Genomic DNA, 26,044 nt, shown 5'->3' with positions numbered 1-26,044 from the left:
GAAGTGTATGAGGGCAATGACATGCTTTCAACAATTCCTGGAAGCTCAAGATAAAGTTCAGATTAGAAGGCAAACCACCCAATGCGTTCACTCTGCTATTTGATGAACTATTTGGCATTTTGACAATACTTTTCTGTTTTCTTCTGGCCAACACAATATGCTCTCAAAGCAGGAATTAAACATGTTTGAATCCCTGAAGCAGTATTTATTTAATAACTTACTATATAAAAATAGATAATAGGTAGGTAGCCATGTTGGTCTGCTGTAGTCAAAACAAAATAAAAAAATTCCTTCCAGTAGCACCTTAGAGACCAAGTAAGTTCGTTATTGGTATGAGCTTTCGTGTGCATGCACACTTCAGAAGTTGTATCTGAAGAAATGTGCATGCACACAAAAGCTCATACCAATAACAAACTTAGTTGATCTCTAAGATGCTACTGGAAGGAATTTTTTTATTTTATATAAAAACAGCCCATCTAATAAGAGCAGAAGTGCAAGCCAAAGATAAGATGCATAAATATTAGCCCAGCCTAATCACTTATAGATCACAAGGAAAGTCAGAAGTTCTTGTGCAAATTAACTTCTACTCTGGTGCAAGAGGATTTGTCAAGACTGGACCTCATTCTGAAGAGTTATTGAACTTTTTTGCAAGGAAAACCAATTTCACTATCAAATTCTTGAAAAAACACTTGGGGTTTATTGATTTAAACTGCAAACAGTCGTTACAAAAGATTCTTTAAATAAACTCACACAAAGGAAGAAAGAAAAAAGGCAATGTAGTGAACAGTAATGGGAAAAATTACATTCAGTGTGTTCTTTGTGCCAGTAAAGTTTACCTTAAATGAGGAAACACTCCATTCTTGGAATACAGAAATGCAAAGACAAACTGCATTTGGAATGTCTTTTGATAGGCACTTGAAACCAGAGGGTAGACTTTTTTTTCCTTTAAGTACTTACAAAAAAGGAAGCAAGCAGTCTTCCATTTTATCGTCTCACAGCACAGCTTGTGCGTATACATTCTTGAGGCCAGAAGTGAAATCATGACCCTACTGAAGTCATTGACAAAGCCTTCAATGACAGCAATGTGGCCAGAATTTCATCCCATCCAGGAAAGGCCTTGTTGGGGCATAGAGGCAAAGAAGCACATTAAACTCAATTTGCAGTCTGACACAAAAAGGGGAACGATCTAAAATAAATAATCCAAACACAGCTGTTGCATTTTTTTTAAATTAATTTTTCATTTTTTAAAAATAAAATAACCAAAAAAGTGTAAAGTTACAAAAAATGTCATTGTAGTATAATATATTAAACTGTGGGGAAGGGGGAAAGAAAAAGACTTCACAATCTTAAGATTAATATGGAAGATCATAATTTAAACATAAAAGAATATATTCTATGAATTCATCCAGATAAATATGAACAAAATTAACAAAAAAGCATAGGTTTCAGCAATAAATACGTTTTGATAAGTTAAATAAGCTTTATATTGTTGTGCAGTGACAAGCAAAATTTGCTCTCCAATTTCTGAAAAGTTATACAAAATTAAAAACCCAGGAAAATAAAAATAAAAAGCTTGGCGTGAGTGCTCTATGGATAGGTCTATTGTAATCTAGAGCAAAACCATTAAAGCTATGACTACTGGAACTTTGTTTACACAGAACTTGCATGTGTGGAATGAACACCGTTAGACACCCCCCCCCATTTTTTTTTGTTTCGCTTTTGAAGGTGTCACATGTACACACGAGGAACTTGTAGCACCAAAAGCAAGTCTTTCATTGTCCATCTGGCTTCCCTCTCCAGTCACCAAGTCCCATGCATGTGACAGCTACTGTCCATTCTCAGCTGTTCTTCTGGCTGACCTGAGTAGATTCAGGCAAGGTTAGTCTTTAAAAGGTGGTAAGGGTTGGATGTTAACAGGCGTCCACATGCCATATGTCTACAAAACACTGGCTAGAGAAAGGGGGCGGGGAAAGAAAGGAGATTCTGCATCATGGCCAGTGATAGGAGCTGCTGGTTCCGGATATTCCCTGCACATCTGGAAATGCACAGAGCTCTGTGGAGGCTGCTGGTGCCCTCTGCAGCTGGAGAGGTAATATAGTCACAGTGAACATGTTAAAAAAAGGCACTACATTTGTAAACGATTATCACTTTTTGCTGTAATTTTGGCACTTGTGGTTTCAGCCAGTGAGTGGACTTTAGGCAAGTGGACTATCTTTGCATTAACATCTAACCCAGAGATGTTAAGAAGATTTGGGGGGTGGGGGCTGAGGTGGGAAGGAGAGAGATTACAAGCTTAAAATTGTAAGAAGAGAGGCTAGAAGAGGCCGAGAGGCAACACCAGGTTACTCGTCAGAGATGGAGAGTCTGCTGAAGATGGGGAGGCGTCTCGAGGTGTCCAGGATGGGCGAGTCAGAGCCACTGTGGCTGCTGCTTGAGCTGCTCAGGTAGCCTTCCTGGTCGGAGAGAGAGTCCTGAGGACTTGGAGGCGAGTCAAACATGTTGGGGGACTCCGACATGGGTCTGAGGAGAAAAGCAGTGGGCGAACCCCCACCGGGCATCTGCACCCCCATGCTGGGAGCAAAGAGACTGGTCAGCTCCTGGCTGGAGAAGGTGAAGGGGTTGCTGGCACAGTCAGGCAGAGTAGGAGAGCCCAGGAGGTCGTCAGCACTCATGATGGGCGGAGGGGTTATGGAAGTAGGGCTGTCCAGCAGCCCGTTGGCAGCAATGGCACTTGGGAAGCCTGCAAAGCTGAAGCTGTGCTGGAGGCGGGGTCTGTCGGCCATGGCAGGATCTCGGCCGCTGGCTACAGCGCGGCGCTCCTCAGCGTTGTGGATGAAATGGCAGCGAGGCCCGTAAGGGCAGAAGCCAATGGTGTGGAAAGTGCGGCAGAGCTCCGTCTTGTACTTGGGGTGGCGGGTCAGGCTTCGCAGCTCGTGGATGCCGTGGGCGAACTGGCACTTGTCTCCGTATTTGCAGGCCCCGTTCTCCTCGAAGGGGCGGCATAGCTCCGTCTTGTAGCGACTCGAGTTGACTTGTCCGCCAGGCTGCTTCTGCTGCAGTAAGCGCTCGCCACCTTCAGAGAAGGAGCGGTCCCGAAAGCGATTCTCCCTGGGCCCGAGAGTTGGGGCTGGCTCCCCCTTGAGGCTGCTGAGAAGATGGGCCTGGTGGAACTTGGAGTTGGGCAAGGTGACCGAGTGCCTCCTGGGAAAACCCCCACCAGCTGGGGTTCCCACTGCCTTTCTGTCCAAGAGACACCCTCCGACACCAGAAGGGCTGTAGTTCAGCATCTTGTTACTCTATAGCAGGGGGGAAAAGGAGAGGCCAGTCAACAACCCAACTTCCTCAAGAACCTTTCAGCAAGATGCAGCCTAAAACCTGGCATCTATACCTCCCTCCCAGTTTCCTTATGTGCATAATAGGCTCTCCCAAAGCCCCCAGACTCTGTTCTGCACCACAGGTTGGGTCAAGGAAAATGAAAGGCACAATCTAAAAGATGAGCCTCTTTCTATCAGGGAACAGCTATACAGTATGCCAAAATACTTCCAAAGCGGCACAGTAAACAATGCTGCTATACAACAGCTTTTGCTTCAGGTTCATTTGTTCCATCCAAGCATAATGCCACAATGAAATACATGTTGTTTCATTGCCCTAGGCAAAGGCCTATCCAACTATTCCTTAAGCAGCCACATCCCCCCAAGCATGTTCCTTTCCGAGCTAGGCATGGATTCAATACTTCCACTATGCAATTTATGCCTTAAAGGCCTAACCTAGTTACTCCCAAATTTCTGAGCACGTTCTTCAACCCCTACTCCCATGCCCCTTCCAGTATGAAAGGATGGAGGAGGAGGGAGAGAAGTGAATACAGGCAAACAAATAATAATAATAATTAATAATAATAATAATATTGCTATATACAACACATCCCACTCTGGAGTAAAAAAAAATCTGTGGTGGGGGAAGTGTGTAAGACTCAAGTTGAAAAGAGGCGTGAGACTTTGGGAAACATGCTAGTTACTAATCTAAATTAATCCCATCCCTCTTGCTCCACCTCCTGCACAGGAATTGCATTTCATGTGATCCATGGCAAAATTCACCCATAACCGCAAGAGGATTCCTTTGCAATTAGCCATTTGGCAGCAAAGAAGAGTCTGCAGCTTCAGTTTTAAACTGCTTGAAAGCATCAAGGAAGGAGACATGCTTGGTAAAAGGCAAGACTTGGTCCGGTTTATGTTTACTCTATGAGACTTTTTTTTAAAGTCATTGTTGTGCATCCATATTCAACACACTTAATGGTAAGTGGAAAACCAACACCCAGGTTTGCTCCGTTTTGGAAGTTATGAGGGGTCCATGAAAAATCACAATCAGGTGTGCAACTTCAGAATTTAAACTACTAGTTCCAATGTGACATTGTTCTCAATGAAGTAGTGCTTTGCAACCTAGTTATAGTTGTTAACTTTCCCACAACACTGATCTCACCCACCAGCAAGTTCTCCTCCAACTTAGTTATAAACGTAGGAGAAATGCATACAGGCAAAGACTTCGGGTATGCAAAGATAAGGCCGCTTGAAAGAGAAAAACGCAGCCGCCTGAGTGGAATGAGAGATAAGCCTGGTAAACTGCTGGCTGTAAGAAGCAGCAAACTGCAGAACTAGAGGCGGGAAGGGCCGGTGACTTGTCTGCAAACGTTCTTTTGCAAAAGCCCCAGTTCCACATCTCCATCCAGTCGCGCGCGCACACACCCGATTTTCTCCTTTCCAACCAAGGAGAAGCCAGTAGACGTGAAAAACAGCAACAGATCCCACTTGCGGGGAAAAGTGGCCACAGCCATCTTTCCCCACCCCGAGTAAGCAATTAGACGTGCGGCTGAGCAAGTCATTGCAAGCAAGAAACTTTCTAAGACACGCGTTAAGAGTTCCAGTGAACCCCGGAGGTTGGTTTTGCTATCTGAAATGCAATAGGGACCTTCGGCTCCCTATGCACAAGTTGCTAAAATTTCACATTCCACAACATGGGCAAAAGTCTAAACTGAACCACGGCACGCCTTAGTTCAAAGTACTGCACAGAATCTAGGATGAAGGGCAACTCCCACAAGAAAAGGGGCTGCCGTCTTAAACACACTTTCTGATTCACGAAAATAAGAGGGCCAGTCACTTCTGCACGCGTTAAAAACAAGCTTTCATACATTTGAATGGCTTTCAATCTTCAGTAAGGAATAAGGACCAGCCGTTGTAAACTTGAGCCAAAAAGCAAGAGGGCAAACTGCATGGCAACCATTTCGGAATGCAATCCCAGCAAGTCACTGAAAACATCTAACAAGTTTCTTCGAGAAGGCACCCAAATTTGAAACGCTTGAAAAAACGGAAGAAAAGCCAAAGAGAGTCCAACAAAGTCAAAAACACGGGAAGCGAAGAAGGCTAGTTTGTGACAGGACCCTAAACAGCATTTTACTAGATTTGGCGCAATAACCTATCTTAACTTCTTCCTAGGCAAATCTCCCTAACAAAGCAATCTAAAGTATGCCTACTTAGAAGTAAGCCCAATTAAGTTTAATGAAGCTTACCCCCAGGTAAGCGTGCTCAGAATTGCAGCCTAAATAACTCTTCAAGGCTCCAGACCAACTCCCAAACAAAACTTTGCGTTGCTTAAAAATACGCAACACCCAACAAAACTTTAGGCTCCTAAAACGCTGAATATTGGAGCAAAAACGGGACGTGGGGGGGGGGGGCTGTTGACAGATGCAGAGTGAGAGACCATTCCCTTGAGAAGTTTTAAGAGATAATAGGGGCTACAACTTACTTTGCATAAAACTTCACTCAGCTCGAAGATGGTTGGAGACACGAGGGCTGTAGACATCTTCAGCTACCAAAAGGAGGGGCGAAGACGTGGAATAAGTATATTAGAATAGAAAAATAAAATGAATCACAGTGTTGTAAGGCACAGCCTCCAGTTTCCCTGGGTACTCCTCTAGCCCCCTCCAGCTCCAGCAATTCTCCCTTCTCTCTCCTTCCAGAAGAGTTTTGCGTAAAGCTCAATTTATAAAGTTTCAGACCTTACCCCGTGGGAGGAGCTCCAAATTCATTTAAATGAGGAAGAAGGCGGAGGGAAGATGACTGACGTAGAGTCTGAATCACCCATGCGGTCAAACCTAAAAAAACTTTCAAGGAGGGCGAAAAACTTTCAAGAAGGGCGAAAAGGGGGAGGAGGGTCTTTTTAAAGGCGATCTCTGTTATTTTTAAAAGGGGGATTTTTTTTAAGAAGTACAGTGTTTGTGCAAGTTACCTCTAATTAGAAAACGGGGGGAGGACTCGATAAGACTCTTTTGTCAGGACTTGAATGCAACATGTGACGCTATTCACTTCAACCACTCCGGCCTGCCCTCCCTTCTCCTTCCTTAAAGGCGGGATCAAACTGTTTCCTTGCAAAATTTCCTTGCTCTCAGCCCCGTTTCTTTTTGTCTTTCTTTGAAGCAGCTTTCTGGGGCGCTGTTACAGTGCCCGTCTTCGCGATTTCATTTCCTCCATGTTGTTTAGAGGGAAACAAAAGCAAAAACTTGGGAGTCAACTTTAGACTTTCTTTTCACACCGAGCGCGCACAACTAAAGGGAAGTATATTTGATAGTCTCGGGCAGTTGAAACCTTATGACTACGTTACTCGGAAGGAAATCCCGAGTGAACTCGAGCTGGGCTCATTTCTGTGTGAGCTGAGTAGGGCAAGGCTGTGTGATCTGAGGCACATTTACTTGGAAGTAAGTTCTGTTAAAATTAAAAAAAAAAAAGGATTGGCTTCCGCGTAAGCGTGCGTAAGGCTGGAGTCTAAAATTAAGAACTTGCAAAAGTTGTTCCTCGCGGAGAATGAATTTAAAACTAAATCATCAGTAAGGGACAAGGAGTGCGCGCCCTACTTCTTTTTACAACACTGGATTTAGAATAGTGAATTAGTGGTATTTGCTCAGCTCAGAGATTTCTGTTCGACAGAATCCTCGTTTTTGTTCTTTTTACAGACCCGATTGCGGTAGTTTTCAGCTACTGATTTGGATCCCAACACTGGCGAATTGTTTCTGCAAGGGCGACCGGCTTTTTAGAAAGGTCTTATAAAAGGCTCTTTCTCTGTCTTGCACGCTTGAGAAACTACAAATTGGGGGAGGGGATGTTTTGAACGACGAGCTTTCTACAGTGGTACCGCTTTCATCTTTCTGCCTTTGTTCCCGCCCCCATTTCTTTTAATTATTTAGCAGATGGTTTCCCAATTCACTCAAATGCTAGTGCCCTCCGTTTTTTTCTTTTGGCGGGATTCCGCTTAGGAAAAAGACACATGCATTGGAACGTGACTCTCAGCCGAACTCTACGATTTGCATCTGGGAAGGAAAGGCGATTAAAGTTTAAATCAGTTCTCTCGCTGCCCTTAAGTTGTGGAACAGAAGGTTAGAGTGAAGTGGAAATACCACTATTTCCTCCCCCCCCTTCCTATTTCCATGTGCTCATGTTACAGCAAAGGGTCACCCACACAAGCCCTCAGATGTTTATGGCACCACAGTTCAAAATGCAGGGGCTGTTATGAAAGAGCGCGCCTCCGGTGCATTTTCCACTGCGGCGCAACGAGGCCACTTGCTCTCGGAGCGAGGCTTTGCAGATCTCTCTCCCCCGTTTTCCTTCCTCTTTTCTCCCCCTCCCCCCAACCTCCCCGGGAACATTTGAAGCTCCTTTTAGATTGTACGGGCTGTAGTTGCGATTTCCAACTCCGAAGAGCCTTCCAGTTTGGGCAGGCTCGCAGCTGCCTGCTTTGATTGAAATTGATTGCCTCCATTTTTAACAGCGCCCTGCTGCTGCCTCCGCCGCCTTTGCATTTTTACAAGCTGAGTCGCTTCGTGTTGACTCGCAGTCCCTCCCTCCCTCCCCGCGTTACTCCTTTTTTCCGTTTTGTGGAAAACTGGCAAGACTCTGCTGTAGGAAATAACCCGCGCTCGCTCTCACATAAATAACTCGAAACGTGTTACTAGTTAGCAAGAGGATGTTTGCTCATTTTGGCGTTTGCGCGCTACCCCGCTTCTCCCAAGGGAAACGGGACTCTTCCCGAAACTTTTGCTCCCTCCCTCCCTCCCAATAACACCCAGTTGCCAGATGACAAGGGAACGAGGCGGGAAGGAGGAAGAAACTGTGTGGGTGGCGTGAACAATGGCCATTGCTGCAGGGCTACCACCTTTCACCCCCGCGCTTTAAGCCTTTTGTCCGGGAAATCTCGCAAGCGATGGAAACTGCTCGAATGGGGAGGGAAGGAGGCGAGCCGAGAAGGACGCGGAAGTGGCTCCTCCCTTTTGGGGAGCGCAATGGCAAGCTCCTCCTCGCCATGGCCGCCTCCGGAAGTGCGGAGAGGCGGAAGGAGCTTACCACGTGTGGCGCGTAAAGCCCGAAAAGGAGCAGCCGTTCCCGCGCCTGCAGCTTGAATGTGAAGCCTACGTGTTCATAGAATCATACAGTTGGAAAGGGAGCCCGAAGGGACATCTAGTCCAACCCAGGAAACTCAACTAAAGAATCCATGACAGATGGCCACTCAACTCTGTTTTACAAACTTGCACTCAAACCTTAAACAGAAAGTTTACTCAGAAGTAAATCGGAATGAACGCTATGGATTTTCCTTGTGAGTTAGCTCTGGCTTGCAAAATGTGCTAAACTTCCAAGAGGCCTCAGCTGTGGTAATCGTACAGATTTGAAATTAAGCAAATAGGGATTCCAACAAATGTGCCTCAGTCAAATTCTACACACCGCCACCCCTCCCTGCCTCCTCAGTTTATTTTTGCAATTGTTTGTGGTCCCACACAAGGCTCTTCCTTGGATGCTTCATATTTTCTTGCAGCTCCCATAGGATAAGTATTGGGGGGAGGGGCTCCCATACTCATAGCTTGGCTAAATTAATGCTGTATAATCACAATACAATGGTACCTTGGTACTCGGAACGGCTTGGCTCTGGAACAAATCGGCTCCCGAACGCAGCAAACTCGGAAGTAAGTGTTCTGGTTTGCAAACGTTTTTCAGAAGCCAAGCATCCGACGCAGCTTCCATGGCGTCCGATTTAGTACAGGCAGCTCCTGCAACCACTTGGAAGCCATGTCTTGGTTTTCAAATGGTTTTGGGAGTCAAACGGACTCAAGGAACATAGATGCTACTGTTTATACGTAAACCACAGATGGAGAAACTCTGGCCCTCTAGATGTTGGATTACAACTCCCATCATCCCTGATCATTGAACATGTTGGCTGGGGCTGATGGGAGTTGTAGTCTAACAACATCTAAGAGGCCACTGGTTAGCTATCTACATAAACAGTTACTTATGTGAACACAGCTGGAGGACACACTCAGCCTTGCACATTTCTGAAGTGTGCTCACAATCTCCTTCCACCTGCACTACAACCATAGTGGCATTTGGTTGGCCACACTGAGAACAGGATACTGGGCTAGATGGGCCATTGGCCTGACCCAGCAGGCTCCTCTTATGTTCTTATGCCAACCCATGTGAACTGGCATTGGCACTGCACTGCTTACAAGAGTAGACAGCCAATATGAGTCACTGTATATGTATATTCATTGTCGCCTGTGCTACTTCGGAAACACGGCTTGAAACTCATCTTCCCTTTCCCTTGACCTCGCTGATCAGCCAAAGATAACCAAAAGATGAGAGACAGAGCAAAGTATGTGAGCAACGCACGTTTCCTGTATTTAAAGAGACAACCAGTTTTCTTCTTCTTTGTTTTTTTTTTAAAGCTGCTGTATTCTGTTGCCGAAAGTGAGAGTAAATGGAACAACTGGAGCAGGTTCTCTTCTGCCATTGTTTTGTGGCCCTGTGCCCCATGCTTGTTCTTGGGCTCAGAACCTTTTTAATATATAATTATAAGCTATTTTAATCATTAGTTTAGAGCTATCGTTGCAGGGACTTTCCAACAGTTGCTAAATTCAAAGGAGGAAGCTGGAACAGATAATTACTTCACCACTAAAACGATTTGAGCCTGGGTTTTTATTGGCCTATCTCTGCCTGTCAAGATCAGTTTAGAATAAGAGGGAAGGGCAACAAAACAAGGCAAAGCTGCTTGCTGGCAAAGCTCCCAGAGCCTTGCATCTAGGATGTCTCAGGTTCTTTGCCTTAGGTCTCCAGTTAAAATGATATATAGTGGTATCTCGGGTTAAGAACTTAATTCGTTCTGGAGGTCTGTTCTTAACCTGAAACTATTCTTAACCTGAGGTACCACTTTAGCTAATGGTGCCTCCTGCTGCCGCCGCCGCGCGATTTCTGTTCTCATCCTGAAGCAAAGTTCTTAACCCGAGGTACTATTTCTGGGTTAGCGGAGTCTGGAACCTGAAGCGTTTGTAACCTAAGGTACCACTGTAAAGTAGCAGAAGATTTGAAAAGGCCTCTGCCTGGACTCGGAGGAGATAATAGACTAGATGGACAGGTTACCTGACCAGGTATAATGTGGCTAACTAAATCTCACTAAAATGGATGTTGTGTGTATACACGAGAATGACGAACCAGTCACATTCGATCTTAATAGGTTAGTCAAATTATATTTACTATTTTAAAAACATTTTGTATGATTTGCTGCAATGATTTCCCATGGATACATCTGTAGTCCCACAAGGCTTTGTGTCTAGGTACTAGCAGGCTGATCTGACCAGGAATATCTTAATGGAACAGGAATACACATGAGAGCACAACCTGTCACCATAAGGGATATCCACAGCCAGGAGTGTGTGTGTGTGTGTGTGTGTGTGTGTGTGTGTGTGTGTGTAACCACTGGAGGGGGAGAAACTGGCCTGGGACCACAGTCCACTGTTTTCCCAATTAAAATCAACACTCCCAGCTGCTGTTTACCCCACAGGTGGAAACATGTGGATACCTTAATTTAATGCATCACATGGGCCCAGCATAGTGGCTTTTAATGTATTCTATGTCACAATAGAACTTGTAGGGCTTTTCCAGACCACCTGTTTATTGAGCATTCACCCTGATTTGTTTCCAGGGAGGTTACATGACATGGGGCTCGTCTACACATCTGCTTGTCCCACTGCATTCCCCTGGAAAAGCCCACTGTTTACTGCTGAATCGAAAAAAATGTCAAGCAGTTTTTCTGCAGATGGACATTTGTTCCGATTCAGTGGTAAACAGCAGGTATTCCCAGGGAAAAGCAGTTGAACGAACGAAAAACCGCTCGGACCCATGCCTTGAAAGTAAGGGACAAGTGGAAAACCTCTTGGACCCGTGCTTTCTAGGCAGGGGACAAGAGGATGTGTGGACAAATATTTTGTGTCAAGGAAACATTATCCTGGGGACGCGGGTGGCGCTGTGGGTTAAACCACAGAGCCTAGGACTTGCCGATTGGAAGTTTGAATCCCCATGATGGGGTGAGCTCCCGTTGTTCGGTCCCAGCTCCTGCCAACCTAGCAGTTCGAAAGAACAAAGTGCAAGTAGATAAATAGGTACCGCTCCGGCGGGAAGGTAAAGGGCGTTTCTGTGTGCTGCTCTGGTTTGCCAGAAGTGGCTTAGTCATGCTGGCCACATGTACACCGGCTCCCTCGGCCAATAAAGCGAGATGAGCGCTGCAACCCCAGAGTCGGTCACGACTGGACCTAATGGTCAGGGGTCCCTTTAAACATTATCCCATACTTTCCAGTGCATTCCCTCTTCACTTTCCTTATTGCAAAAAAGTGGGTTTATTTTGGAAGACCTCCCAACCAACTACAATTTCACAACCTGAATTTCCCAGTATGCAACTGAATCCCACTGTTGATTTAAAATAGCAACGGTCTGGAAGTCCCCTCTTGTTTCCTTTTTGTTTTTCAGGGTTAGGTAAATATTGCTTCATTTATCCCTAGCCAATCAGGTTCCCTCTTTTTTCCATGCCACTGCCCATCATCTTTGTAAGATGGCCAATCGCCTTCAAAAGAGTATGTGCCCTAAAGAAAAACAAACATCGCCTCTTATGTTAGCTGTACTTCCGTTGCGTCACACCAGTATGAATTTACCAGCATGAGTCAAACTGGAACTCATTACTTTTTTACATGCACTGTTAGGTAAAGCTAGTAGATGTGAAAAAAAGTATTGAAGGAGGAGGGCCATGGAGGAAAGATTATTGGCAGCTTAGTGTGCAAACATTTATAGGAGGGAGTGTGTACCTGTACATATTGTTAGCAGGAAGCCTGAGTACTTTGCAGGAATCCTTAGACAGCACGAGACAAGCATTATGAGCTGTAATCTCTTGACTTTATACCTATGAGTAATACAAGAGTAACGAGAACGAGATAAGATTACATAACTTCATAACAAGTTGTGCTCTTGAGCCAGCTGCTTATAAGGGGGTCAAACAGTTTCTCAGAAGCTGTAAGGCCCTAGCTCAGGCATAGGCAAACTCGGCTCTCCAGATGTTTTGGGACTACAACTCCCATCATCCCTAGCTAACAGGACCAGTGGCCAGGGATGATGGGAATTGTAGTCTCAAAAAACATCTGGAGGGCCGAGTTTGCCTATGCCTGCCCTAGCTCATATACTTTTATTTTATTATTTTCTATATTGCTTCTCAGGAATGAAATTCTCCCCAAAATGGTTGACATAAAGGCACAGCAATAAAATAAATATATAACATTTTAAAACAGTCCCACATTACTCAACCTAGCAATCCGACAGCATAGTACTGTACAGTCACCAAAAACCAGGCCACACAAAAAAACAGATCCCCTTTTCCAGACCAGGCCATACAACCATATTCCATAATGTAGGTTGGGGTAACAGAGCGACTTAGCACAGGGAGCATGAAACTCCTTGTTCTAATCTCGCCTAAGTTGTGAACTCATAAAGCAGCTTTAGGCAAGCCACAGTTCCTTCAATCTCAGCACCCACCCCTTCATAAAATGTGAACAATTACACTGGATTCTCTTACAGGGTTGTTGTGATGATTATAAAGATGTTTGTCCCAATCTAACAGGAAGTAAAAGGTTTACAAATAAGCGGTGCATGAAGATTTCCTGGACATGAAAGTACTTGGGCAATGCATATGCAGCCCCTGTCACATTGTCATCAGTAGCATCATTCATTCTAGGAAAGAGGGAAGTGAATCTGATTGACTGCTTGTACCTCAAACAGATAGCTGATCTCCTTAGCCTGGGGGAAATGACATGCAGCACCTGTTTGTGTCTCCTCTGTCACTTCCTGTTGGATAAAGGAAAATGTACATGAAGCACTTTGGGTTCAGTTATTTTGTGAAACACTGTGATGGTTGCTGAATACTTTGATTTCCTGGGCAAGGGGTAATATAGCAGTATTGTGAAACTCAATGGTGGTGGCAGTCTCAAGATAACTGGAAAATAAGGTAGTGTCATTTTGATATGCTGTCCTGTACATAAACAGAACGTAAATGTCACATTAAGGTTTCCACTGGAAATATAAATGCAAGTAATGTGTAATGTGTCTATAGAGTAGGATGTTGAATTAACTTTTCAACTTGTTTTTACCAATAACCACTTCTTTGGCTGCTGAAGAGGAAGTAGGTTGATGTAGCATCAAAGAAGTCTGTTTTGCAGTGCTTACACTTTCCACCATCCTCTCTCTTGCAAATAGCACAGAAGAGCCTCTCATTTTCTGTATCAAAATGCTTCCTAAGCCAGTTTTCATTGGATATTAACTCAATATTTTAACAATCCACACTAATTTCTACAATTCAATCCCTCAGACCCCACTTCTGCTGTGTCTTTCCTATATGTATCTCCATTAATTCTCACGTTGTTTCTTCAGTTAGCAAATTACTGGTGGAAAGTACCTCTGAGAACGTTTCCAGTTTCATTTTAGCTTCATCCTGCAAAAGCCAAACCCACAGTAATTACCAGTTAGGCTGCTTCTCCTCCTGTAACCAGTGAACTGAACGGATTGCGATACAGTCTTACATCTAACTGCACATGTTGCATCTATCAGTATTTCCCAATGGCATGTGTGTTCCCAAGAGAATGCTCTTTTTATTTCAAAAGGGAGACGCTTAGATCTTTCCTGTCATCTTGAGAGTCTTGTATCTGGGACCAACTAGAAACTAATAAATCCCAAGACTTATTTCACACGTTCCACTTAAAACACATTTTAGTCTCTCTCTCACTTTTGGTATGTATGCATAAAAGGCAGAATGCTGTCATTTGCATTGATGGATGCTGATGTAGAAAAGTGGATTTATAATTGCATTTTTTTTGTATCACCTGTGAACATATGCATTCTGTCTGAAGGACAGTTCTTCACCACTCATTTCTTTTCCATAGATTTACACACAGTTGGTAGTGGATTCCCCCCTCCTCATTTTACCTCTCTTACCAGACATTTGGGAGGGAACCCTGTCAATACCGGTAACTTGCATGCCAGTTTGCTTCACCCCTCCTCAGTTTGAGGAGAAAGTCTAATGGTGGCAAAAATCCAGCCATCAATTCATCCTTTTTTGCTGTTGCTATTGCTGCTCTGAGGACACTGTGTGCGTCTCTTGTTTTCAAAGGAACATGTATATGCACAGCATTTTTATTTTTTTTAAAGAAATGGCATCAGTCTAACCAAAAGGCTTAAATTGTATGGCATGGGGATGGAGCAGTCAAATGATGAGGCACTGGGCAGGATGTGGCACAGAGGCCCACCTGAAAGTGGACCAAGGCTGGGCCAGAATAATGCCTGTGGAACTGCATCAGAGTATAGTTGCAGGGTTGTTTGGACCAGCAACCAAAGTAGGCAGGTAGGTGAATGTCTTCTCCTGCAAAAGCTTGAAAGGATGGCGGGGTATTTAAAAAACAGGAAAAGCAAAACTCATGAGTTGTGGTAATCACACTAGCTGAAGGAGGGGCTCCTTTAAAATAGAGGTCTCCCCTCTAATCTCCTTGTGCCTGTGTGTTCTGGCTTTGTGGGGGCAGCTGTTGTTGCACAAAGCTGATGTGCCCTTGTAATAAAGGTGTGAAGAATGGAAAGGCGGGTGGAAGGCAAGGCAAGAGAGTGCCTGTAGAATTCCGCAAGCTGAATTCTGCAACTTGGCATAGTCAGGTGTTCAGAACATGGGGGCAGGTCCAGTTTGAGGTCTTTAGGTACTCTGGGTTACAGTTGCAACTCTGGTTATAAACTTAATTCAGTCCGTTCTTAACCTGAAACCGTTCTTAACTTGAGGTACCACTTTAGCTAATGGGGCCTCCCACTGCTGCCGTGCCACCACCGCACAATTTCTATTCTCATCCTGAGGTAAGGTTCTTAACCCGGGGTACTACTTCTGGTTTAGCAGAGTCTGTAACCCAAAGTGTTTGTAACCCGAGGTACCACTGTACTTCAAATCCAAGCCTCTGCCTCATTCCATGTCTTATTGTATAATGACCAACAACAGTAGCACATTGAATGATCAAGAGTTGGCCAGGGTACTCTTTCCTTCCTCTTTTTTTTTTAAATTCTCCTACTGAGCAATCCTATACTAACTGTTCATGTCACCCCAATCTCTGAGCAGTATGAGATTCCAGGGATATCCAGGGTTTGTGTTTCCTTTTGGAAATGAGACACAGTGGAGACTCTGGCGTCTTTATGAAATATGGTTTATTTACACATATATACAACCTAAGCCTGTGATGGAGGAGTTCACAGCATTAACAACCCCAAAAGGTCTTGTTTCTCCCATAGCCACAGCTTTGGATTCAAGCAAACATCAAACATTGTTCTGTCTCCCTATCTTCCAGTTTTCTGCGGTTCCTCTAGCTCACATCGCTCCAACTCTCTGCCTTCAACTCTGACTTTTTCTGTTGAGGGAGGGGTGTCCCACTCATTTGCCATCTCACATCAAGTCCCTTAATCCCCTGTCACCTAACCAGGAAGCTATCTTGGCTATTCCAGGAATTTGGAGGCTTGATTAGTTTTTAACACTTGCAGGATCCAGGGATTAGAGGGGTTTGGCATACAACGTAACACCCCAAGCTCATGATATTACTTTTTGCTGGGTCCAGGGATACACTGCTGCTGTGCTGATGGAATGACCACAAAATCATGTATGACCTAGGCCTGAGAAGAGAGGTGGGAAGGACATGCATACAGACCAATCCCTCCCTCCTGGCTCACATGCCCAAGACATGCAACTGGTCCTATACATTTCTGGTTGCCTTTGTCATATGCACCTTTCACAGTTGTCTTCCTGGCTGTCAAAATTAGGCTGTAATTTGGGGAGCAAAGGCTTATCTTTTTCTTTACCTGTGGATTTCTATGAAGTGTTATATACTAAATAAAATGTTGCGCTTTCCCAACTCTGAAGTGCTTATGCATTTTTACACCCACTCCATTGAGCATAAGACGGGCAAGTCTGAGGAATCCTGCTCTGTGTCTCCTGCAGTTCATAAAATCATAGAATTGTAGAGTTGGAAGGGACCGCAAGGCTCATGTAGTCCAACCCCCTGCAATGCAGGAATCTCAACATGCAGTCTCCCATCCAATTTGAAATCATACCGGACACTGCTGAGCTTTGCAAATGTGTTAGTAGCTGTATAGCTGCGCCACTAGTTCTGATATCTTCATCTCATAGCCGCCCCCTCTCCGGTTCTCTCCTCAAAACACACCCTTTCCCTCTCTGCTAATAATCCTTACACCCTGCTCTGCCAGTGTTGTTCTCCCCATGTGTTATCTTGTGTTTGTCTTGCTCTTACTTAAACCATAAAAACTTCAGGGCAGGGAGCTTGTCTTATCTGTTTGTCAAGCCCTACACAAGTTCACAGGGCTGCGTAAGTGCTTTTGATAATCCACAATAACAATAAAATAGGTCATCTTAGAAAAAGAAACAGATTGAAGGTGTGGCACAAGCTCAATTCCTCCAGCGCCACCTTCTGTTTTTTGCTTTTCAACAAGTGCACTTCAGAGTGTTGAGATCATCTCAGTATGGCGAGTGAGGAGGAATGATTAGGGGACACAGAGCTGTTGTCGATGAACTTACTCCCCTACTTTTGTAGGTCCCACTGTGATTCTGCCGCAGACAGGTTGAGGGGATAAATTCATACTTCCTGAAACAATAAACAAACTAAAAATGCATGTACCTTTTTCATTTTGTGCTTCTCCAGATGTCATAATGCAGTTCTCCAGCAACAACAAAAAAGTCTTCAGAAAGCATATATTCAGGGCAAGTGTGCATAAAAATGCAGATATTACTGGAAATAAAGAATAAAATGAATTATATTGTGCAAAATTGTTTGCAAAAATATGTTTATTAAGAGAAATATATACTACAATGCTGATGAACTTTTTTGATTACCCTTTTTAAAATAGCAAACTGATGCAGAAATACAGCAAACTGAACCTAAGTTTTGAAAAACGAGAAACTCAGAGGGATGCTGAAAATGACAACTCCATCCATGCTTCACACTGCTGCATGACCATCTGCTTGGGTATGTTGCCAACATGGCTATAAGCTATTTGTAGGCTACTCTACAGCTTATGTGTGGAAGGGCTCTCACTCAGGTCCCCAAACTCAGTGGAAAACTCCAAGCAACACAACAATGTCAGGACAGGGTGGCCTAAGGTCTTACATTAACATCACTTCTGTTTACGTCATGGGGATCATATCGTATAAAAATGAGCATGTTTTGTTTGGCCTTGAACAGCCCTTGTGTGTTGTGGTAGATGCTTGGAAAGAGCCAGGTCCCAAATTTTCCCTTGCCATCCTGTCAGAACTGGTTCTTTTCAGCCTTTCCAGTGGAAGGAAATCTCTAAATGGGTTGTGGCAAGCAACATGGCAGTTATATCTTTATGTATAAAGCAGAGGTCAGCAACCTTTTTCAGCCGTGGGCCAGTCCACCATCCCTCAGACCATGTGGTGGGCCGGACTATTTTTTTTGGGGGGGGAATGAACTAATTCCTATGCCCCACAAATAACCCAGAGATGCATTTTAAACAAAAGGACACATTCTACTCATGTAAAAACACCAGGCAGGCCCCACAAATAACCCAGAGATGCATTTTAAACAAAAGGACACATTCTACTCATGTAAAAACATGCCGTGGGCCGGACTGAGAAGGCGATTGGGCCGTATCCAGCCCCCAGGCCTTAGGTTGATGACCCCTGGTATAAAGGGAGAGTTTAGATTGGTGCTTTGTGACAGAAGAACCAGAGCTGGGTTTGAGTTCTGAGGGTGCCTAGAAATATTGGAAACAACATTAAAAATGCTTTGCCCAAACCCAGAAAGTTTATCATACTCAGGCGCAAAATTCACTGCAAAGCTCCAAGCAAGCTAACAATGTCTGGTAAAATCAAGCAGTGCAGTTGTGTTAGAAATAGAAAAGTCAGTAAGATAGTGGTAGTAATTTTGAGCTCTTCCACTCATTTATCACTTTATGACTCATTACTCCATGAAATACAACTGAGCAAAAATTATAAAAAGGATGAAGTCGTCGTGAGGATGAAATAGGATTATTCCAAATATGCTGACCTGAGTTCCTTGGAGAAGAGGCAGGATATAAATTTTAACCTATATTCATAAACCTATAATGCAGTGGTGGCTTTATGGTGTCATAGGACATTCCATCCTGACAAAATTGTATCCTGCTTGTGCCGAAATTTTCCACACTAGATCTCCTTGCCAGGAGGGGCGTTCTTTAAAACATCAGCAAGAACGCTGCAGCAATTTCCAAGAAGGCAAGTGAAAGAACTTGTCAGTTTTGCCAATGTTTAAATATTTTCAAACTATATATATTTTACTAGGTCTAGAACTGCCTCCAGGATTTGGAGCAGGATTTTGACATTTGGCAGTGAGGAAGCTGTGAGATCAGAGAGGAGCCTTATGAAACCCTGTCCAAATTAAACCAAATTTACTCTGTTTAGAAAGAGAACTACTTGCAGATGCATAGAACTTGGGTTTGTACTACTCCTTCATAATTTATTTATTGTATGCATGCCCTCTTCTCAAGATGAAACCTTGGTACAGTATTTTAAGAGAGACAGATTAAGGAAATGCTTATGGCTTAATAGAGTCTGTGCAGTCATTTTCTTCCCTGCATGAATGAATGAATGGATGGAGAGTGGCTTAATGGTATCTTTCAATGTGCTATGAGGACAATTCACCTATCATGATCTCTGATGTTTCACTATGTGTTGCTCACATGCACTGAAACCTGTTTTTGCAGCTTTAAGGATCCTTGAGACTCCCTTCTAAATTTTCGTTAATAACAAAAGCCGTAATTCTCAGGATGCTCCATTCTGTACCCACATTTGTGCAATGCCATTACTGAGTAGACACACGGCATGGCCAATGCCCACAAACAAGTTGCTTCATGCCCATTCAATTTACTCGGGGTGAAAATGTCTGCACACACTGGAAAAAAGCCAAGATCTCCATCTCCAATAATTTGGCTACGGGTGGGTTGCCCCGATACATAGCCCATGTTTATTCTGTTTGTGTAGCCCATGGCACAAGTGGGTGACTAAGCCAGACACAAGCCACATTAAAATGATGGAGACATATGATGTAAGAGATGTGTTATCTGCACCTCTTACTTTAAAGTAGCTGCAACTTTCAAGAGAACACATACAATTAGTCCTGGGACATTGAGAAAGACTCCTAAGTGACTCATGGGAGCTCTGCAAAGCTACTAATGTGTGGGAAAAAAGCTACCTGTACCAGTGCATAATAACAAGGGAGTATGTAATAATAATTATTGTTATTGTAATAAGGGTTGGGTGGCTATATGAGAAAAAGGTGTCTGACAATAACCTTGGCTTGGTTTGTTTTCATCGGAGAGTAAAATAGTAGTTATGTACGCAAGGCATTAATACCCACGGCCCAGAACAAAACATTGGCAGCGTACCAGAAATGCACCGTTTTGTGCAGGCGTATGTAGGTTAGGCTAAACAACTCGTGGAAGCTGGCATACGCCCTGGCATTATGCTCTGCTGATAGCCTGCAGCAGAGTGTAGAATCCAGCACCAGGCCCCCAGAGCAGCCACCAGGCCTTTGCCTCAGGATCAGTTCCTTCCTCCAAAGCTGGAAAGCAGCTCTGAACCCTACAGCATGGCAGTGAGATGCCAGGTCGAAAGCCTTTAGGTGGCACAACAGCATCCCACAATGGGCTTTTCGGGGTAGAAAAGGGAAGGGGCTTGAGAAGGTGGCAAGGATGCCTATGGCCCTGTCTGACACATAGGAAGGGTCACTGGAGAAGCTGCATGTGACAGACAGAACTCTGTACACTTGATTGGTGGGTGCATATCAACAGTTGCTTGCAGTGCACTGACAGCAAAAGCCTAGGTTGTCACTTCCCTGCCTGATGACTACTTAACTCCCAAAAACTGAGCCGAGAGAGGTGGCGATAGAGCTCACACCTGCCCTGGCAATTCTTGGTCTGCTTTACATTTTAAGACACATAGTTTGAGATGTATAACCTCAAGTGTGGTGAACGTTAGATACAGGGCATCATGGTATCTCGGTGGGTTAAAATAGGATTTTGTTCTAGTGCAAGAACTGGCTTTCAGGTTTTACTCGGCCAAACAACCCTATGATTATTATCTGTTGTCATGGTAGATCAGCAAAGAATTGAAAAAGTGTGTAACACACTCTGTAAGAAGATGAACTCCATGATGGCAAACACAAATTATAAGTAATGTTACAGGGAATGTGTGTTATAGGTTTTTAAAAACAACAACACACAACTGCTTTTGAATGCTTGTATGTTGTCAGGACCTCTACATTTGAATGTACATTTGTGATTATTCAGCAAGAATGCTGTAGGCACAGAATTGAGATAAAGAAATGGAAGTAGTTAAGAGTTGTAATACAACGTGCTCTATCTAAAGCGATACAATCTGCTGATGTGCTTAAAATGAACGTTCTCATTTTACACTGACAAAGGCCTGTTGTTGTGCAAAAGTGACTGCAAAACTTGAGAACATTTTGTATTTTCAGTTTTGCAGTGTGAAATAGATTAACCTGGCTCTACCTCACACGGTAAGGCATACAGAAGAAGATGAAAGGAATTGGTGAAAGCCAGAGAAGAAAAACATTGAAAGAGGAAACGCAAGGCCTGTGATTCACCAATGAGCCAAGGTACTGTGACCTGCCCTTTCCCCCTTCTTTGTTTTTACAGTACAGTCCCAGGCAGGCAGCAACAGCATGATGTTTCTCAAGAGGGTGGGCTGCATTTGGTTTGCTGCATTGCAATGCTGCAGCTTTTACAGAAGCTGCGTCTAGTGGGATTTATTCTTTTTACCCAGCTCATAAAAGCAAACTAGCCCTCTCGTAGTCTGGCTAGAGAGCAGGTGAGTCTATTGAAGGTGAATCACCTTTTTCTAAGGCATAATTTTCATGGATCACTTAAGAGAAGCTGGAAGACAGCCTGTCATAGGGTGGCAGCTTGTAAACTGGAGATCTGACTGTCGCTTTAAAGATTTCGATGCAGCAGAAGAGGATGCAGCTGCAATACCACCCCTCCCTGCTGTGAGGCAAAACCAGAGTCCTCCTTGCTCTAGTTGCAGGTAGGAGGATGCGCAGTGGCACTGTGGGAGGGGAAGCCGCAGCTGCATCCTCTTTTTGTGACTGCTGAGTTGTTAAAGAGGCAGGTGGGATTTCTGGGTTGCAACCTTGTAAGCCACAGGCAGGAAGACCCAAGCTGTGTGACCGGCCAGCTTGACTTCCTCATCACCAAAAGGTTACAGATTCACCTTCATGTTCAGCCCAGTCCATTGGCTTGGCTGACCCCTTGAGGAAGCAGGGGAGTGCCTAAGCGGTGCATCAAGAGAGTTCAGCATTTTCTAAACCGGCTAATTAAAATTATCAGGTGTACTTCAATCCACAGAGAAGTGTTAGTCAGGGAGGGCATATTTTCTTTGCTGGGAAACAGTTGCTAGGTGAGACCACTGATAAGACATCTTGCAGACCTATGTTAAGAAAGCTGAATCAAGTCAATTAAATGGAGGCTGAACTTCTGGCGGTATAATTGATAACCAGGACAAAATGAGCTCATGATAAGTGAGAGCAGAGAAGATGGTGTGTTCTGCTGCTTTCCTTCCCCTTCTTTGTTGTTCATTATTAGATGTTAAGAGTCTTTTGAAGCAGACTAATAAGATTTACAAGAATGACTCACAGATCACACAAGATAGACCAGGTTGGACCTGTTTTGTCTCTTTCTTTATGGCATGCTGAAAACCCAGTGACAAGAGTTCTCTCTCAAAGCTTAAGAAGACGCTGAATGACTTCAGATTCACAGAGTTCATTTCAAATAGTTCACCTGTACAATGGGCAATTGTTTGCAGTGGAGTTTTTGGCTTAGACTTCCTCCTGCAGCCACTGTTTGGGTATGTATTTCCTGCACACATTTGCACAGAAATAAGCTCAAGTCCCCTGTGAATAGTAGTACTTTTCAAGTTAAGTTTCCATGTGAGACAGAGACTTTCTCTTCTTGAAACTCAGCCATGTGTTTATTGAGAAAGTAACCAAGCTTTCACAGGGATCTGAAGCCATCGAGCTTTTGATTCAATGGTGCAATTTTCTCATCAAGGCCTGAGCAAAACGATGATGAAGAGCTCATTAATTTCTTAATATTTCTTAGAATTGATCTACTCCTCATTCCTTTAGATGTTTCAAAATGTAGGATGAAGAGGGCGGGAAGCACTGGTACCCATAGCTGATATACAATGTTGTGTGAGTGGATGTCTCCTTCCTCTCCTCTGTAGCTCTGCCACCCCACCCCCAAATCTGCTCTAGAGGATCCCCTAACCCGTGACCAGATTTTGTAAGTGGGGCGGGGCTGGATAACCCCCAGAACAGCATGTGGGGTTGGGGCGCAATTCCAATGCTTGCCCCAATGGAATGATCACCTTAACATATTGTTGAATTCCACCCTATATGTTGAATTCCACCCTTAACCTCGGGTTAAGAACTTAATTCGTTCTGGAGTTCTGTTCTTAACCTGAAACTGTTCTTAACCTGAAGCACCACTTTAGCTAATGGAGCTTCCTGCTGCCGCCGCACCGCCGGAGCACGATTTTGCTTCTCATCTTGAAGCAAAGTTCTTAACCCGAAGTAATATTTCTGGGTTAGTGGAGTCTGTAACCTGACGGGTCTGTAACCTGAAGCGTATGTAACCCGAAGTATCACTGTATTATTCTTGGGTGGTATTCAGCCAAATTTTACTCAGAGTAACATTAATAGACTTAAATGGAAATACTCTAAGTAAAACTGAGCTGAATCCTGTTCCTTGGATGGAATTCAATGTCATGCTAATACAATCAGTGTAAGCATTTCTTATACTTGGGGAGTGTGTGGCGCTGTGGTCTAAACCACTGAGCTTCTTGGGCTTGCCGATTGGAAGGTCAGCGGTTCGAATCCACACAGCAGGGTGAGCTCCCATTGCTCAGTCCCTGCTCCTGCCAACCTTGCAGTTCGAAAGCATGTCAGTGCAAGTAGATAAATAGGTACCGCTGCGGCGGGAAGGTAAATGGCGTTTCCGTGCACTCTGGCACTCGTCATGGTGTTCCATTGCGCCAGAAGCGGTTTAGTCATGCTGGCCACATGACTCGGAAAGCTGTCTGTGAACAAACGCCATCTCCCTCGGCCTGAAGCAAGATGATTGCTGCACCCCATAGTCGTCTTTGACTGGACTTAACCGTCCGGGGGTCCTTTACCTTTACTGAACAATTCCCACTCTTCTCCCCACCCCCAGCTGCTCTTCTGGGGGTTCTCCTGACCTTCCTGAGAAGATTTTTTTTTGGGGGGGTGCTGGGGGAAAGGGAAGGGAAAGTTTGTTTGTGCTGCCTCCACTAGTGCAACAACTTAGTTGAATCTAGCCCATGATCAGTGTAAGACAGTGGTGTCCAAACTTTTTTCAAAGAGAGCCAGATTTGATGAAGTGAACATGTGTGAGGGCCAGTCAAAGTTGTTTGGCTTTTTTTTTAGGATTTTACCCCAAAGTTGTTGAGGGGTAGATAAACAGGCGAGAGCGCCTGCGGGCATGAAAGCAACCCGCACGGCGAGCCCCTACAAGAGCCCGTAGGCAGGCGGGAGAGCGAGCTGCACAGTGGCCACGATAGAGAGCCACATGCAGGACGCCTGCGCAAGCCGGCCAGCAGCCAGAAAACAGAACAGGGCGCAGGTGGGCAGTTTCAAGGGTCGATGCTGGAGAGCTACAGCTCTCTGCCGATGCGTTGACTCCTGGGCAGAACAAGCCGAACAGCAGGCACTCAGAATTGCTTGGGGGGGTCGGATTAAATCGACCAGGGGGCCGGATTTGGCCCCTGGCCCGGACTTTGGACATGCCTGGTGTAAGGGTACCAACTTTTCTGCTATGTCTTTAATGTCTACACAAAAAAGCAAGAATTTGATGGCAAAAGCTTCACTAGATGGATCTTGTCGTGTGAAGGGAACAGATGCTCTGCCAAAGAAGAAGTTATCCTAAATCTGGGCTGGCTCAAGACCTGGCATCCTACCATTCCTTGAACCATGTGTGTTCCTGCTCCAGTTCTCCAGTTCCTATTCCTGCAGCCGCAGCTGCTCAAATGCCAGCCCAGGAATTAAGAGACTGTTTCTCCTTTCATCCCTGGCAGAAGGGCTGCACTGGAAGTTCACTGGGAGCAACATCCGGAGGTTTGCCGTTTGCTACTGACACTGTGGAAGGCCAGTGGTGTGCTGATCCCCCTCTGAGAAGTCTTAAACTGCCAAATTGGTTCCCTCCTAAAGTGAATGTTGATCTGCATTATCAGTGGAAGCACTACTTGTTAAGTTGTGGGTGAACATATCAGACGACACAGCGATTCTTCAAACAGCTCTTGTTTATTCACAGGCCAGGACAGAACTGAACTGAAGGGCTCAGACAGCCTGCTTATATAGAGCTCTAGTACCACGTTACTGTAACAACTTTCTAAAACTATCCAATCACTGAACGCCACTTTCAATCCTTCATTTGCATAACTATCTACAGTATCCCCTTGCTGGCCCAGGGTGAGAACTTCAGTACATAACACTACTTATGTGCCTTTACTCCACTGTCAGTTTCGTTAGAGAATTTAGACATGGAAACCGCTGGGCTCCTTTCAGAAAGTGGGCCCTTATATTAAATGTCAGATTTAAAATAAATGTCAATGTTCAGAATTTCTTTAAAATTGGCAACTGAGTGATTTTTTGATAAGATATTTAATAACAATAATAATTCCGCACCCCTGTTTTTAAACCATTGGCATATACCCAAGTGTGCTTCTGTGTCATAAAACTCTATACATTCTTGGAGCTCTTATTTACTACCAGCTGGATCTATAGCAACATGTGTTTTGTGTATTACAGTGCCTCCTGTGTGTCAATGTGACATATGATTTATGCAAAAAGAACGACAGACCAGGTGAGAAAGTGTATTACCTTTCTGTTTAAAAACTCTGTGACTCTGGATAAGAAGAGCAACCGGGAAGAAGGGAGAAGGAATGTCAGTTATTGATGTTGCAAAACTAATAACGCTTGGGTTATGTCAGTGGGAGGTTAATTTTAGAGGGACTTTCACCGGTTATAAACAGCATAACCAGTCAGGATGTGGCTACAACTCTACTCCTCCCACCATAAGCCTGTGTTTTATTTCAAAAGTCTTCACTTCTGTATTTGGTTTCTCTTTTAGGAAGCGAAACCTGAGCTTATGGTGCCATGTTTAAATTCTTTGGTCAGAGTTCATTAAATAACTTTTTGTGTTTTTCTGCAGGGAGAATGCCTTGGATTATATGGTAATATAATATATTTTTGCTTTCAAACACTGTAAAAAGTTTGTCCCAGAATACCCCTCGGCTCCAGTACTCAGTATAACATGAACATGCCTGGTTCATAGAACATAATATGCTTAACTTGGGGCTAGTAACTACAATCAGTTCAGTATGTGGGGATTTGGCAAAGTGGGTTTATTTTTCAAATGCTTATTATGCTTTCTCAATATGATGGTATAGTCACGACCAGACATCTGCATATGATGTCTAAGCATGTGCCTCATTCAAATCAGTCCCTGATGGATGTCTTTCCAAGGGGTGACAGTGTAGGGAAACAAATTCAATTCATCTGCCTAATCTGTACTTT

General features: G+C 44.2%; 1 protein-coding gene and 1 long non-coding RNA gene across 2 annotated transcripts; one reads left to right on the top strand and one right to left on the bottom strand.

The window, feature by feature from the left end:
- Positions 1-674: 674 nt before the first annotated feature.
- Positions 675-6,022, bottom strand: ZFP36L1 (ZFP36 like 1 zinc finger CCCH-type). Its single transcript, XM_028725444.2, has 2 exons — positions 5,797-6,022; positions 675-3,296 (listed from the first exon to the last, which is right to left on the bottom strand). The coding sequence occupies exons 1-2, from the start codon at positions 5,851-5,853 to the stop codon at positions 2,343-2,345; spliced, it is 1,011 nt and encodes a 336-aa protein (XP_028581277.1). The 5' UTR covers positions 5,854-6,022; the 3' UTR covers positions 675-2,342.
- A 13-nt stretch (positions 6,023-6,035) lies between these two features.
- LOC114595188 (uncharacterized) lies at positions 6,036-25,261 on the top strand. The gene is made up of 5 exons (XR_013392698.1): positions 6,036-6,745; positions 17,283-17,401; positions 20,909-21,049; positions 22,153-22,296; positions 24,311-25,261. It is a non-coding gene; the product is annotated as an uncharacterized LOC114595188 (long non-coding RNA).
- Positions 25,262-26,044: the final 783 nt, after the last annotated feature.

Source organism: Podarcis muralis, chromosome 1 (genome assembly GCF_964188315.1).
Source record: "Podarcis muralis chromosome 1, rPodMur119.hap1.1, whole genome shotgun sequence".
NCBI lineage: Eukaryota > Metazoa > Chordata > Lepidosauria > Squamata > Lacertidae > Podarcis > Podarcis muralis.
The sequence above is the reverse complement of the archived record's forward strand: the minus strand, read 5'-3'. Positions and strand labels throughout refer to the sequence as shown.

Excerpts from the sequence above, each read along its gene's own strand:
- ZFP36L1 (XM_028725444.2), bottom strand. The coding sequence starts at position 5,853 with ATGTCTACAGCCCTCGTGTCTCCAACCATCTTCGAGCTGAGTGAAGTT. Across the intron at positions 3,297-5,796 it reads TGAGTGAAGTTTTATGCAAA|AGTAACAAGATGCTGAACTA; the intron begins GTAAGTTGTAGC and ends CCCCTGCTATAG.